The 12,247-nt window shown below is 38.9% G+C and overlaps 1 protein-coding gene across 5 annotated transcripts in view; it reads left to right on the top strand.

Annotated features, from left to right (window-relative positions):
• ATP8A1 (ATPase phospholipid transporting 8A1) overlaps positions 1-12,247 on the top strand; it is a 254,190-nt gene that overhangs the window by 216,853 nt on the left and 25,090 nt on the right. For all 5 annotated transcript variants that reach the window (XM_037829701.1, XM_037829703.1, XM_037829702.1 and 2 more), the window contains 2 exons: positions 194-250; positions 2,592-2,699. In XM_037829701.1, the coding sequence (XP_037685629.1) occupies positions 194-250; positions 2,592-2,699 (165 nt within the window). The remainder of the gene's footprint in view (positions 1-193; positions 251-2,591; positions 2,700-12,247) is intronic.

Here is a 12,247-nt window from a genome sequence, read left to right as displayed (position 1 = left end):
GACGGCCATAACTGCCCAGCTAATTCACTTGTTCCCCCGCTTGTTGGAGACCAAAGCAGGCTGTGAATCATCTACCGGTCCCATGGTCTGATCCAAAGATATCTGTGTTTACAGATCTCACTTTCAGTCATTCAAAGAACAGTTATTTGACAAACTGGCATGTTCATGAAATAACATTTCCCTTCTCTTTTAGTTCGTGGTGATAACTGTGTGTTTGAAAGCTGGATTAGAGACATCATACTGGACATGGGTAAGAGTATCTCTACCCACAACCCAGAAATGTCACATTTACTTAGGCATGATCTCCATTTTGTTTGTTTCTTTTTCATTCTAACTTCATGTGTCCCATTATCCTAGTTCCACAGGTTGTTAATTGTGGGAGTTGGGGGTGGGTTGCAAGGAGTGGAGAGAAGAACTGGGAATTCTGGTTTGGAAACACTAAATTTGAATAAACGTAAAAAAGTTTATTTAACACAAGACATCTCAGAGCCTTTAATATATTATTGTATAATGTGAATATCCTGCAAAAGGGGAAGGCATTCAAACTTAAATATTTGACAAGGAGTCCTTTTTTAATAGAATGTGCCCTAAGACTGGCATTCTACAGAAAACCCATTAGAAAATGAGTCTGAAAACCAATAATATTAGTGAAAGATTTGTCTTCAGACTTGTAAATACTCAGTCTGGATAAAGCACCTTGCATTTTAGAAAAGTTAGTTTTAAAGTATTTTCAGCAAATCCAGGTAGAAAGACCCAGTAACAAAATTAAATTAAAATTTGATGCTCAAGGGAAAAGCTGGCACAAGAAATTTGGATTTGACAGTCATCGGCATATTCTAATGGGTATAGTAAATCTTTCACTGATGTCATACAGAGCAAAAATAAAGGAGGTTTGGAGGTGATAGAGAATACAAAAAGATAAGAAGAGAGAACCACTAAAGAGAGAGAAGGAACCATCTTGGAAGTGGATGGAAAGCCAAGAGATTTGCATCTTAGTAGCTACACAGGGGGAGTGTTTTAGGAAATGCTAAATCAGGAAGAGCACCAAGAGTTAGAGAAGTCCAGGAGAATGAAGAAGTCAGGAAATAATCATGCACCACTATTTTATTCCTACTGCGGCCTGGTACTCAGCTTGTTTTTACGTATATTGCCTGATTTAATCCTTCAACAGCTATATAAACTATTTTTTACGCCATTTTGCCAACGAGGAGACGGAGGCTCAGCAAGGTTAAGTAATTTGTCCAGAGTTACCTAGATGCATAGAAATGGATACGAGAATCAAAGCCAAGTCATTCTGCTCCAGACCACTTTTCCCTGAACCTTCTCACCTCCCACATCATTGTGGGGCATTTTGAGATAGGTCCTATGTAGATGCTAAGTTCATATCCTAAAAGCTGGTTCTTTGAGTCTTACCATCATCTCTAACTTTCCAAAAGAGAATGCAATAATAGCCTCATAATCTTTTATGAAGACAAAAATAATAGACTTTTATTATACTTCATTATTATAGTAATCTTTTTCTTTGTCTTCTGAAATGTACTCAAGCCCATTAGTTCATAAAAAGAAATTGAAGATTGATACAATGAGAAAAATTTTATTTGGACAAAGACAATGGAAATTTTTCCTACATAAATGGAATATATCATCTCTTCTGTGATATAAAAATGCCTTGTTTAAATGAAATATTTAACCTGTTGATGAGATGTTCATGTCTTTATCCCCAGAAAAATTTTATTTAAATCAGTGTAATTTTCTTATCTTAAAAAAGCTAATTATTCAAATAGTATTTTATAAATTTCCTGACATTCAGTCCCTATAAAAATGACTTTTTTAACTCTTTGTCGATGCTGTTTTCAGTCCCAGAAAGTCTCCTCAGCCCGCCATTTTTCTTCTGTGGAAACACCACTCTCTCTCAGTAGAAAAAGCCTGTAGGTGCTTGAAGAGGAGCCACAGCTTTTTAAAAACAGAGTTTATGACTGATTGTGTTAATGTGAGGGAGGATTCAGTGGCAGGTGAGATGGGGCAAGGTAGCTCTCCTCTAAGGCTCTTAAGTTAATACAACCATGAGACAATGAGATAGCTGCAGAGTAGCAAACACTGATATTGAGGAGATAAAAGAAGTGCTCGTTGTGAAGGAATGGCTATGAAATAGGGGAATAAAGGTGGATACCAAGTCAAGAGCCTGGGACAGTCTTCAATGGCAGAGAGAATGAAACGGAGCCGTCTGCCTCATTAACTCACATGCACAGAGACACGCACACAGGCTCTCACTTGGCAGTTGTCTCTTAATCCAGAGGGGACTTTTGGGGGAACGTACATGAAATGACATTTCTTCCTTTTTCATTTACTACACAAAATGAAGTTTTTTGGTGAGTCCTAAATTCCGGTACCACAAACATTAGCAGTTGTGGAGAAGATTAGCAATTAATGAAAGACCCAGTAAAAACAGAAAACTATATTTAAAAATTCCTGTAGATAGTATTTTTAGGGATGTAATAAGAAGTTAACAAGGGAATCTGTAAAAGCATGATTCGTGTTTGTGTACACAGACTACCTAAAAGTTCTTTGACTCGGATTTCCTTCCTTCACAGTTCAGCCACATCGCAATATGGGGTAGCATCGCTCTCTGGGTGGTGTTTTTTGGAATCTACTCATCTCTGTGGCCTGCTGTTCCGATGGCCCCTGATATGTCAGGAGAGGTAATGTGTGCTAATAACTCATTATCCAACAAAACCTTAAAAATCGGCGTTCAGCAATGAACCGTAATCGTTTCGGTGTAACTTTCCATTTTGTTGATTTGTATCAAAATAGCATTGACCATTTAGAAGCTATTCTTAAATTCCACAGTTGGGAGTGGTAAATCTTCAGAGAATAATTTAAACTTGTACATTTCCCTTAAATCTGAGTTATCCTTTCACAAACATAGCTGGAACAATAAAATATGGTTGTAAGGAGCTTGAATCAGATTAAGAATATCTAGATGGAATATGGCATTTTAAAATTAGACCATAAATCCACAAGTAGATTTTGGATAAGAGATCTGGGGAAACAGTAAGTTTGCGTCTTTGGTTCAGTCAGTCATTTCTTCTGTTATCTCTTGTTGTAAAGAAAAGTCTGTTGTCACTAGATTAAATGCACTTCTAGAGTTGTCTTAATGGCATCAGTTTGGTTTTCATGTTGAAACAGTTAGGGCATCTGACATTTCAGCCTTATCAAAGTCCATTTTCAATTCTTTCAGTCTCCTGTAGGAATTGAGTTATTAGGTGTTCACGGGGGAGTGTCAGAAGATCTCCTTTCCTTCAGAAGAGGTTCCAGCAGTAGGAGGGTTTGTGATTTCAATTTCAGGAAATTTGACATAAAATGTATAGAAGAAAATGTGGAAAACATTTCAGGATTTCCTGTGACCTCACAGTAACTTGCAAATCAAGGTAATGTGAGCTCCGTTTCAGTACATTGTTTTACCACAGTCACCGGAAACCCTTCAGTGGTTTCTGTGTATTAGTTGCCCCTAAGTACTGCCTGAGTACCTTTCACTTTTGAGAGTCTGGTTTATAGATCATTTTCATGAAATTTTATCTGACAGCATCCTGCTTTTTATAAATTAGCAGAATGCAGGCATGTTAAAAAAAAATTCTGGTTAAATTTATTAGAGAGAGGCATTAGATACTACTACAGTGAAACCAGACATATCAAGGAACATGTACTTCCTTCCCCCAAAAGTAAAGACTTCTTTTGAAACATGTACTGTGAACCCTAGAAAATTTACAGCATGTATTTTGAGAAGGGTAGAGAGAAAGCTGTGAATACATCTCCCTCTTTGCCTTGGTTTCTGAGTCCTTTTTCCTGAAGAAATAAAATCAGACTAGACATCTGATGATGCCTCTTGGAAAATCTGATTTTATTCTTTGTTTTTATTTGATGTGCTCTGTCTGATTCGGCCTTTTTTCTCCCTACACATCCCCCGCCCAGAGGTTGATTCTAACTTAATATCTTTTTCACTAGACCTAATGATCTTTGCCCAACTTTATCTCATTTCTTAATGTTTATTTCATCTGTAAAATGAGTAGCACAAAAGATTGCAAGATCCAGGTAGTTTAAGCAGCCATGGCCAATGGCTTTGATGACAGGAGTTGAGCTTTTGACCACCTACTTTTAGGACAAGTGTGAAGTTCGACTGGCTTTTTGCCAGCCAAATATAATTCTACCCTTGCCTATAGAATTCCAGTATTACCCAAACACAAAACTTAATATCATCTCTTGAGACTGGTAATGCTCTGTTTAATTCAACGTGAAATGAATGTCAGTGCTCCATCACGTTTCTGTTCACTTCATATACAGTGGGAAGTGCTAACAGGAGGTTCTTTTTCTTATTGTTTTGTTACTACTGGTATTTTGAATATAATGTGTAAGTAGCTGGCGCTTCATTGAAATTATGAAGAATGTGGATTCATGCAGCTGATTTTATTAGCTTGTCCAAAATGTAAATCAGTTTAATATATTCAAAGGAAAGAATAATACTTAAAAGGTATGTAGTACTTCAGTGCTTGCAAAGCATTTTGATGTATATACAGAGTAGGGTGGGAGGGCTAGAAGGAGGGGAATGAAGCCTCACAACAAATCCAAAGTAGGGAGATAACAAGAATACCACTCAAATTCCAAGAATTGATTGTCTCACTTTACTGTTTCCTGGGCACTAGGAAAATAGGTCCCAAAAAATGATGTAGCTATACTTAATTTTTGAACATTTTTAGTATAAGTACAGAGTCACTAATTCTGTTTTCAGAAAGAAGTGACTACCTTTAGGCTCCGATTTTTTATAACCTTCTAAAAAATCTGTATTCCACTTAAGATTATAGCCAATTGTTTATGTGTGTGTATGAAAAATCTATTTATGGGCCAGTATTTATATCTGTATGTAAATATGTGAAATAAGCCTACCATCTTGAATAAAATTCATTTATTCATCTTTAACTTTCAAAGCAATATATTGTTATTTGGAGGAAAATGTGAGTCTAAGCAGCATGTAGACTCTATATAAGTAACACCGGGAGATGTAGAAATATTAGCATTTGCTGATTTGACATATTTTATGTAATCCACATAATGAAACACAGCCAAGGGCATCCCTCAGAACCTGAGGTTACCATAGGATTTCTGGTATGGAAGTAACATTTCTGTCACTGCCATTAACAGGGTCATAAGTGTCTCCACCAAAGACTGTACCTCAAGGATCCCAGTCCTTTCCTAGGTTTTGATTTGGCAGCCATTCTTCCAAAAATAAATAAATCTATACATATACATATACATATACATATACATATACATATACATATACGTTCTGGTTTGCTAATGCTGCCGGAATGCAAAACACCAGAAATGGATTGGCTTAAATAAAGGGGGTTTATTTGTTTACACAGTTACAGTCTTAAGACCCTAAAGTGTCCAAGATAACGCATCAAAAATCGGGTACCTTCACTGGAGGATGGCCAATGATGTCCAAAAACCTCTGTTAGCTGGGAAGACATGTGGCTGGCGTCTGCTCCAAGTTCTGGTTTCAAAATGGCTTTCTCCCAGGGTGTTTCTCTCTAGGCTTCAGCTTTTTTTTCAAAATGTCACTCTCAGTTGCTCTTGGGGCGTTTTGTCCTCTCTTAGCTGCAGCTCCTCTTCAAAATGTCACTCTCAGCTCCTGTGCGTTCTTCAGAGTGTCCCTCGTAGCTGTCACAAGCTCGCTCCTTCTGTTTGAGCTTATATAGTGCTCCACTAAACTAATCAAGGCCCTTGCTGAATGAGCGGAGACACACCTCCATGGAAATTATCCAATGAAAGATCTCGCCCATAGTTGAGTGACCACATCTCCATGGAAACATCCAATCAAAAGTCTCCAGCCCAATCAATGCCAATGTGTTTCCTGCCCACAAAGACTGCATCAAAGATAAAGGCGTTTTGGAGGATATAATACATTCAAACTGGCACACAATACATACATAAATACATGTTTCTGTTGCCTGAAAGTTTACTGAGGGCTTCAAGGTGGTGTAGCAGAGGGGAGCAGACAGACTGAAACTAGCAGCCCTGTTCGGTCTGTGTTGGTTCGGGTGGCAATCGGAGGGTGGGATACTGTGTGGTTTTGAAGAGGCATTGACGCAATACGGGAGTTCTTCAAGAAGGCCACCAAGACCTAGTAAGAATAAAAACACCGGTAATAACTAATACATCTTGAACACTTAACAAACCCCAGGTACTGCTCCAAATATTTTACATACATTCAATCGATTGAACAACTCTTGATTGAGATCCTTTTATGTGCACGGTTCTAAGCACTGGGGACTCAGTGGTGATTAAAATAGACTGAAGTCCTTGGCCTCTTGTAGCAGACTTTTCTAGTGGAAGGAGAAAATTAATTAATTAATTAAGTGAAATATGTAGGTGGATATAAGTGCTATAGAAAAGAATACAGCAGGTAAGGGGAACCCAGAGCCAAGTTTTCAGTTTTGTTTCCTTAGAGCCTTGTGACTTTTACTCATGTCAGATGAAAAGCCATTAGAGGGGTTTGAGAGAGAATACTTGTGACCTGACTTATTTTTGCATAGCAGGACTCTGACTGTTAGGTTACTAACCATTTAGGAGGCTATTGCAAATAAGCTAGGTGAGAGATAATGGTAGTGTGGGTCACGAGGGCAGCTGTGGTGAAAAGTGATCAGATTCTGAATATATTTTAAAGGTAAAGCCAATAGAATGTGCTGTCAGATTGGATATGAGGAGTGAGAGAAAAAGAGGTCAAGGTGAGGTCCATTGTGTTTCCCTGAAATGCTGTGAGGATCATTAACTCACCTGACCCTCACAGCAAGCTTGTTATTATAACCATTTTACAGATGAGGAAATGGAGGCACAGAGGAATTAAGAACCTTCTTTGACATCACACTGTTATTGTCAGAGATGAGATTTTGACTTAGATGTCTGGTTCCAGAGCCTGATACCTTAAACACTTCTCTATGCTGCTTCTTGGATAATAGTTATTGAGAAGAAGCCAGGATATTTAACCTGGAAATTAGGAGTCTAAAGGGACTATCACTCTTTGCAGGTACTTCAGGGATTTGTGTAGAATGGAAAATCTCTGCTTTCTGTATTGCTGAAGCATTACCTCCTCCACATTTCTTCTCTCCACTGTTTTCCTCGCTACAGGCATTGCACTGGTCTTGTTTTCCTTAGTCCAACCTCTACCTCAATGCCAAGTAACCTTTCCAGAATGCTTAAACTCCTTGCAGATGTCTGCTGGCTCGTTTCTTCACTTATTCACTCTGACATAATGCCCAGTAAATAAATAGATTGTTAGTAGATGATTTTTAATTGCTTATTTGTGGTGAACAAAAAAAAAAATGAGAAGCAGTGGATAGAAGTAACAGAGAGGCATATTTTACTCAAATAAGATAATCTTTCCAACATCTAGAGATTTCCAACAGCAGAACACGATGCTGGGCTCCCTTAATTAACCCTTCCCCTGCCAGTCAGCAGTGAGCCCTTGGCCGCTAGTGATACTTAAGCAGAGGTTTATCCATGTTATACCTCTGAGGCTGCCTTCCAACTCCTAAAATTGAAATAATGCCTTGTGTGCTTCTCTTCACTCTGTTTGTTCCAAAGGAACATCTTAAACATTTAAAGGGCACAGACTATTTTGCTCTAGTTAGCAGAATCTCAGGGTGCAAATTAGATACAAATTAGGCATCTTGCAAGTACAGGTCTCATGCTTCTATATTCAGCCTGATGTAGCTTCACACATAGATCAGGATTTTATAGTCATTTCTAGTTTACGTTCCTGGTTCACCTTTGCACCCTCCACCCAAAGACAGAGCCAGTTCACTCAAGATGTTGAAAGAAAATCCTTACTCACTAAAACTGGGGCATGGGGAGGTTGAAGAGAGCCAAAATTTATTGTGCACCCACCCTGTTCTCCAGGCACTATGCTTGGTGCTAGGCATTCCTTGTTTTATTTAAATCCATATCACAAAGCAATAGCAAGTGACCCAGCGAATTCAACCCAGGTCTGTCTTTTCAAATCCCATTGCCTTTCCTCTAACATCCTAAGGAAATAAATATCTTCTCTTTGGGGTCTATTGAGGTTCTTGTTCTCAAGTGGAAACTCTTTTCTTCCTACAACCATCTTCCTTGCATTCTATTGATTTCCCTGATTTATTTGCTTTTTTCCCAGGATCAGTTCTAAGTTAGCCAGATACAAAAGTGTTCCCACCATTTTTAAAAAGTGCCCACCCCCCATTTCTGACACCCACCTAACTCTCTCAATGCCCTACCCCATTTGTAGAAATTCCATCTCATATCCTAGCTTCTCACATCTTTTTAACAGCAATATTAATATAAATAATACCCCTTGTATTAAAAAGGAAAAAAAAAACGCTATTAAATTGAAAATCCCAGTCATCAGACATCATCAGGGAACATACAGTTATGACTCTGCTATAATAAAGCCTCATTTATTGAGGACCTCATTTATTGAGGACCACATATACTTTACATGTGTTACCTCATTTAATATTCCAGCAACCCTGGACAGGAGGTCCTATTATACATTTTTCATAGACATAGAGTGGTTAAATAACTTTCTCAAGGTCATGTAGCTAGTAAGCGTCGGAGCTGTGATTTGAAGCCAGCCAGAGTCTGCCATTAACCACTGTCCACACTGCTATCTGTTCCTTTACATTTCTTCTCTCACCTTTTCTTTCCTCACCAATATGGCCCTTCTCCGAGCCTCATCAACTGTAAAGGTTCGAGCGCCTTGTTGTGTCATTGCCACAGGTCAAAGTACTTATTTCCATCTGGTTGGTAAACTAAGCAATTCGTTGTCTACATATAATATTTCCATCTTCAGCTTTTCTTAGCTGCCTTTATCACTGATCATTTCACACAACCAGATAGTTTCTTTGTCTCCCTTACTGCAGCACATTCTGCATGTCTGAAGTTACCAGAAAGCTGTTCCCCAAATATCTCAGGGTTTAGTACAGACTTCAGCAACTCTAGCCACAGCCAGAGTGGGTCATTCTCAGTTGTTGGGCAGGGTGTTCCCATTTGAGAAACAGTCCCTTGTAAAGTTTTGTGCTTTGTTTCCACTGCAGTGACTACATATCTGCCTATAATACAGATTCAAATAAATGATAATGATTAGCAAGTATCCCAGTACCACAAATTACTTAAATATTTCCCTTTTAAAAAGGAATTATGACAAAAACAAAAAACATGGATTATGCATAAGTAGACAATTAGAAAATACAACAATAAGAGATTATTCTGGAAAAGAAAATAAGAGAAAATAATGTGACAAGCTTAGCTGCGACTAAATATGTCGCTGTCTTCCTGTCCTTTCACAAATATGGAACTTTTTTTTTTTTCAGTGCTTGCTTGTATTTTTTTCACACCAGTACAACAATTTATGGGGCAAGGCAGGCCCTGGGGAAAAGTACTATATTATATAAACATATGCTGGCCTGCTTTTCTGACTTGTGTAAATGATGTTACTGGGTATTTTCTGAATTGCCAGAAGAAAATATTCTAACCAATGTGATTAGTAAACCAGATTAAAAAATAAAAAACAAGCTACATCAAGGATCATTTCATATCAGGATTAATACCAGAAGCTTAGAATCAGCAAACCTTTTAAATTTATGGTGGCATTGCAGACAGGCACTGTAAAGTTCTCCTGGGCACCATCTGTTTCTGCTCCCCCTGGCCTAAGGGATCTATAAAACTATTGAAGGAAATTGAAGTTAAGGAATGAGCATGTGTTTTACCGAATTTCAGATCTCTTGATTGAGGTTTGTAGAGTCTCTGAAAAAAAACAATAAAAATCTTTGTTGAACTCTTTGGTGTCACCCATGTAGGAAAGGTATTAATAAACTACATTAGTGATGTGATTTTCTTAAATTATGCTGTTGCCTGTTTTATCCGGCATAATAAATTACTTTTCATATGAGGAATTTCCTGGTTAAAGCAGTCCTTCTTTGTCTTATCAGCTTTTAATTACTTAGATAGCATAGAATAATTTATTGGTCATAAGGTCAGCCCTTGTTGATGGGGTGGGTCAGTGTTATGATACGATGGAGTTTCATCCAAGATTTCTATGTTTAGCCAATTAGCCTGCAGGGGACAATACCCTGAACTCTTTCTTGTCAGATGTTCGTCAATGAGCCAGCACTTGTGAGCCTCTCCGGTAAAACATGCTGTTGGTCACAGTCCTCATGCCCCTGACAGTAAATGACACAGGCAGACCCTCACACTTCCTGAGACAGCTGGCTGCATAGGTACTTCTGAGCCCGTGTGGTAAAGAGAGGCCTCTACGGAAACACCTAGAAGGAAAGAGAGACATAGGTGTGACAAGTGTCATCATGAATCAGGACATGTGCACACACTTGAAAGTTAGAGCTCTCTTTAGAATCATTATGGGAATTAGCATTGCATTTTATAGGCACTGCATCTTTTCCTACACTATTGAACAAATGTATATTGAGCGTCTGATGTGTGGTACGCTAGTAGAATTGGTCCTTGCCCTTAACGGTCTTGTCAGTAATGGGGCATCGATGTCATAGATGTGAGATGCAAGGCATGGGAAGCTGAATGGAGCCTGCTCTTAATATGGCATAGCTTTAGTTACTCCTTCAGAGGCATTCATTCTCACATTCAGTCATTCCATAAGTAAGTGCTGAGGGCTTAATTCATGCCAGGCATTGTTCCTAGCACATGGGTTTATTAGGCAGGATTCCCACTGGCATTTGGATCATGGGGAACAGAGAATAGGAGGAAGAAACAATCACTTAATCAGTTAACAAATGACTAAATGAGGAATGACTAAAGATAATTTCACAAAGTAGTAAGTGACAGGAAGAGAGTAGGGTGATAGGATAGAGGGACAAGACCCTAATGGGCTCTTTGAAGAAGGCACAACCCAAGTGAGGCAGAGATACCTGTTGTGTGAAGAGCAGCATCTCAGGCTGAGGGAACAACAGGTGCCAGTGCTCTGGGGCAGGAATGAGCCCTACTGGTGAAGATATGGAAAGTCAGGGTGGCTGGAGCAGGGAGGGCAGGAAGAAGCACTATGCGATGGGCTCAGCAAGGCAGGCAGACTGCAGGTCACCCCTTGACCATTCTAACTCGGAAGACCAATATACCTTGTATTTGCATTACATGCCAGGGATTCTATCAGAATGCTCATAAAGGGAGACATGGATGTCACTGTGCCATCTGCTCATAATTGGACACAATTCTTGTATTCCATGGTATAATAAGAGAAAGAGTTCATCAACGAGCATTCAAAAGCATCTTTGTTCCACATTATCACTTAGGCTTCTTAGTGTGTATCACCCAAAGCAAGTTATTTTATGACATATTTTTCAGTATTTTAAAAAATGTGGTAACTGTGGATTAGACAGTATAGAAATTTCTTTCTCTCTAAAAGAAGTCAGGTGGGTAGCAGGCAGTCCAGGCCTGGTATGGTAGCTGTACTGTCATCATGGACCAGGTTTCTTCTATCTTGCTCCATTACCAACCTTAATGTGCTTACTCATGGTCCAGAATCACTGCATAAGCTCTAGTCATTTTACAAAAATTCCAGCTGCAAGAAAGGGATTAGGATTAGCCTTTTCTTTTTAAGGCTTTGTTATAGTTTCCTAGGCTGCTGAAGGAAATAAATTCAAATGCTGATTTGAATCTATTATGTCTCCCACAAAAGCCATGTTCTTTAATGCATTCTTGTGGGGGCAGACTTATTAGTCTTTTGATTAGGGTGGGACTTTTTTATTAGGTTGTTTCCATGGAGATGTGACCCATCCAACTTTAGGTGAGACATTTTGATTAGATCATTTCCATGGAGGTATGACCTGAATAGGTGAGTCTTAATTAGATCACTGGAGTTGTTAAGAGAGCTAAGAGTCAAAACAGACCCAGACACTTGGAGACATTGGGAGATGCAGACAGAAAGATACTTGGAGATGCTAAGCTAAGAGATGAAGCCCAGAGTTTACCCCAGAGAAGCTAAGACAGGACTCCCGGATGCTTAGAGAGAAATGTCCTAGGAGAAGAAGCAAATATGCACAGGAGCTGAAAAAGAGAAACAAAGAAAGACAGAAGCCCAGAGACATTTTGAAGAAAGCCATTTTGAAACCAGAACCTGGGAGCAAAGGACTGGCAGATGCCAGCCATGTGCCTTCCCAGCTGACAGAAATGTTCTGGACACCATCAGTCTTTC

This window comes from Choloepus didactylus, chromosome 3 (assembly GCF_015220235.1).
Source record: "Choloepus didactylus isolate mChoDid1 chromosome 3, mChoDid1.pri, whole genome shotgun sequence".
NCBI lineage: Eukaryota > Metazoa > Chordata > Mammalia > Pilosa > Megalonychidae > Choloepus > Choloepus didactylus.
Note: the sequence above shows the minus strand (reverse complement) of the source record. Positions and strands in the feature narration are given on the sequence as shown.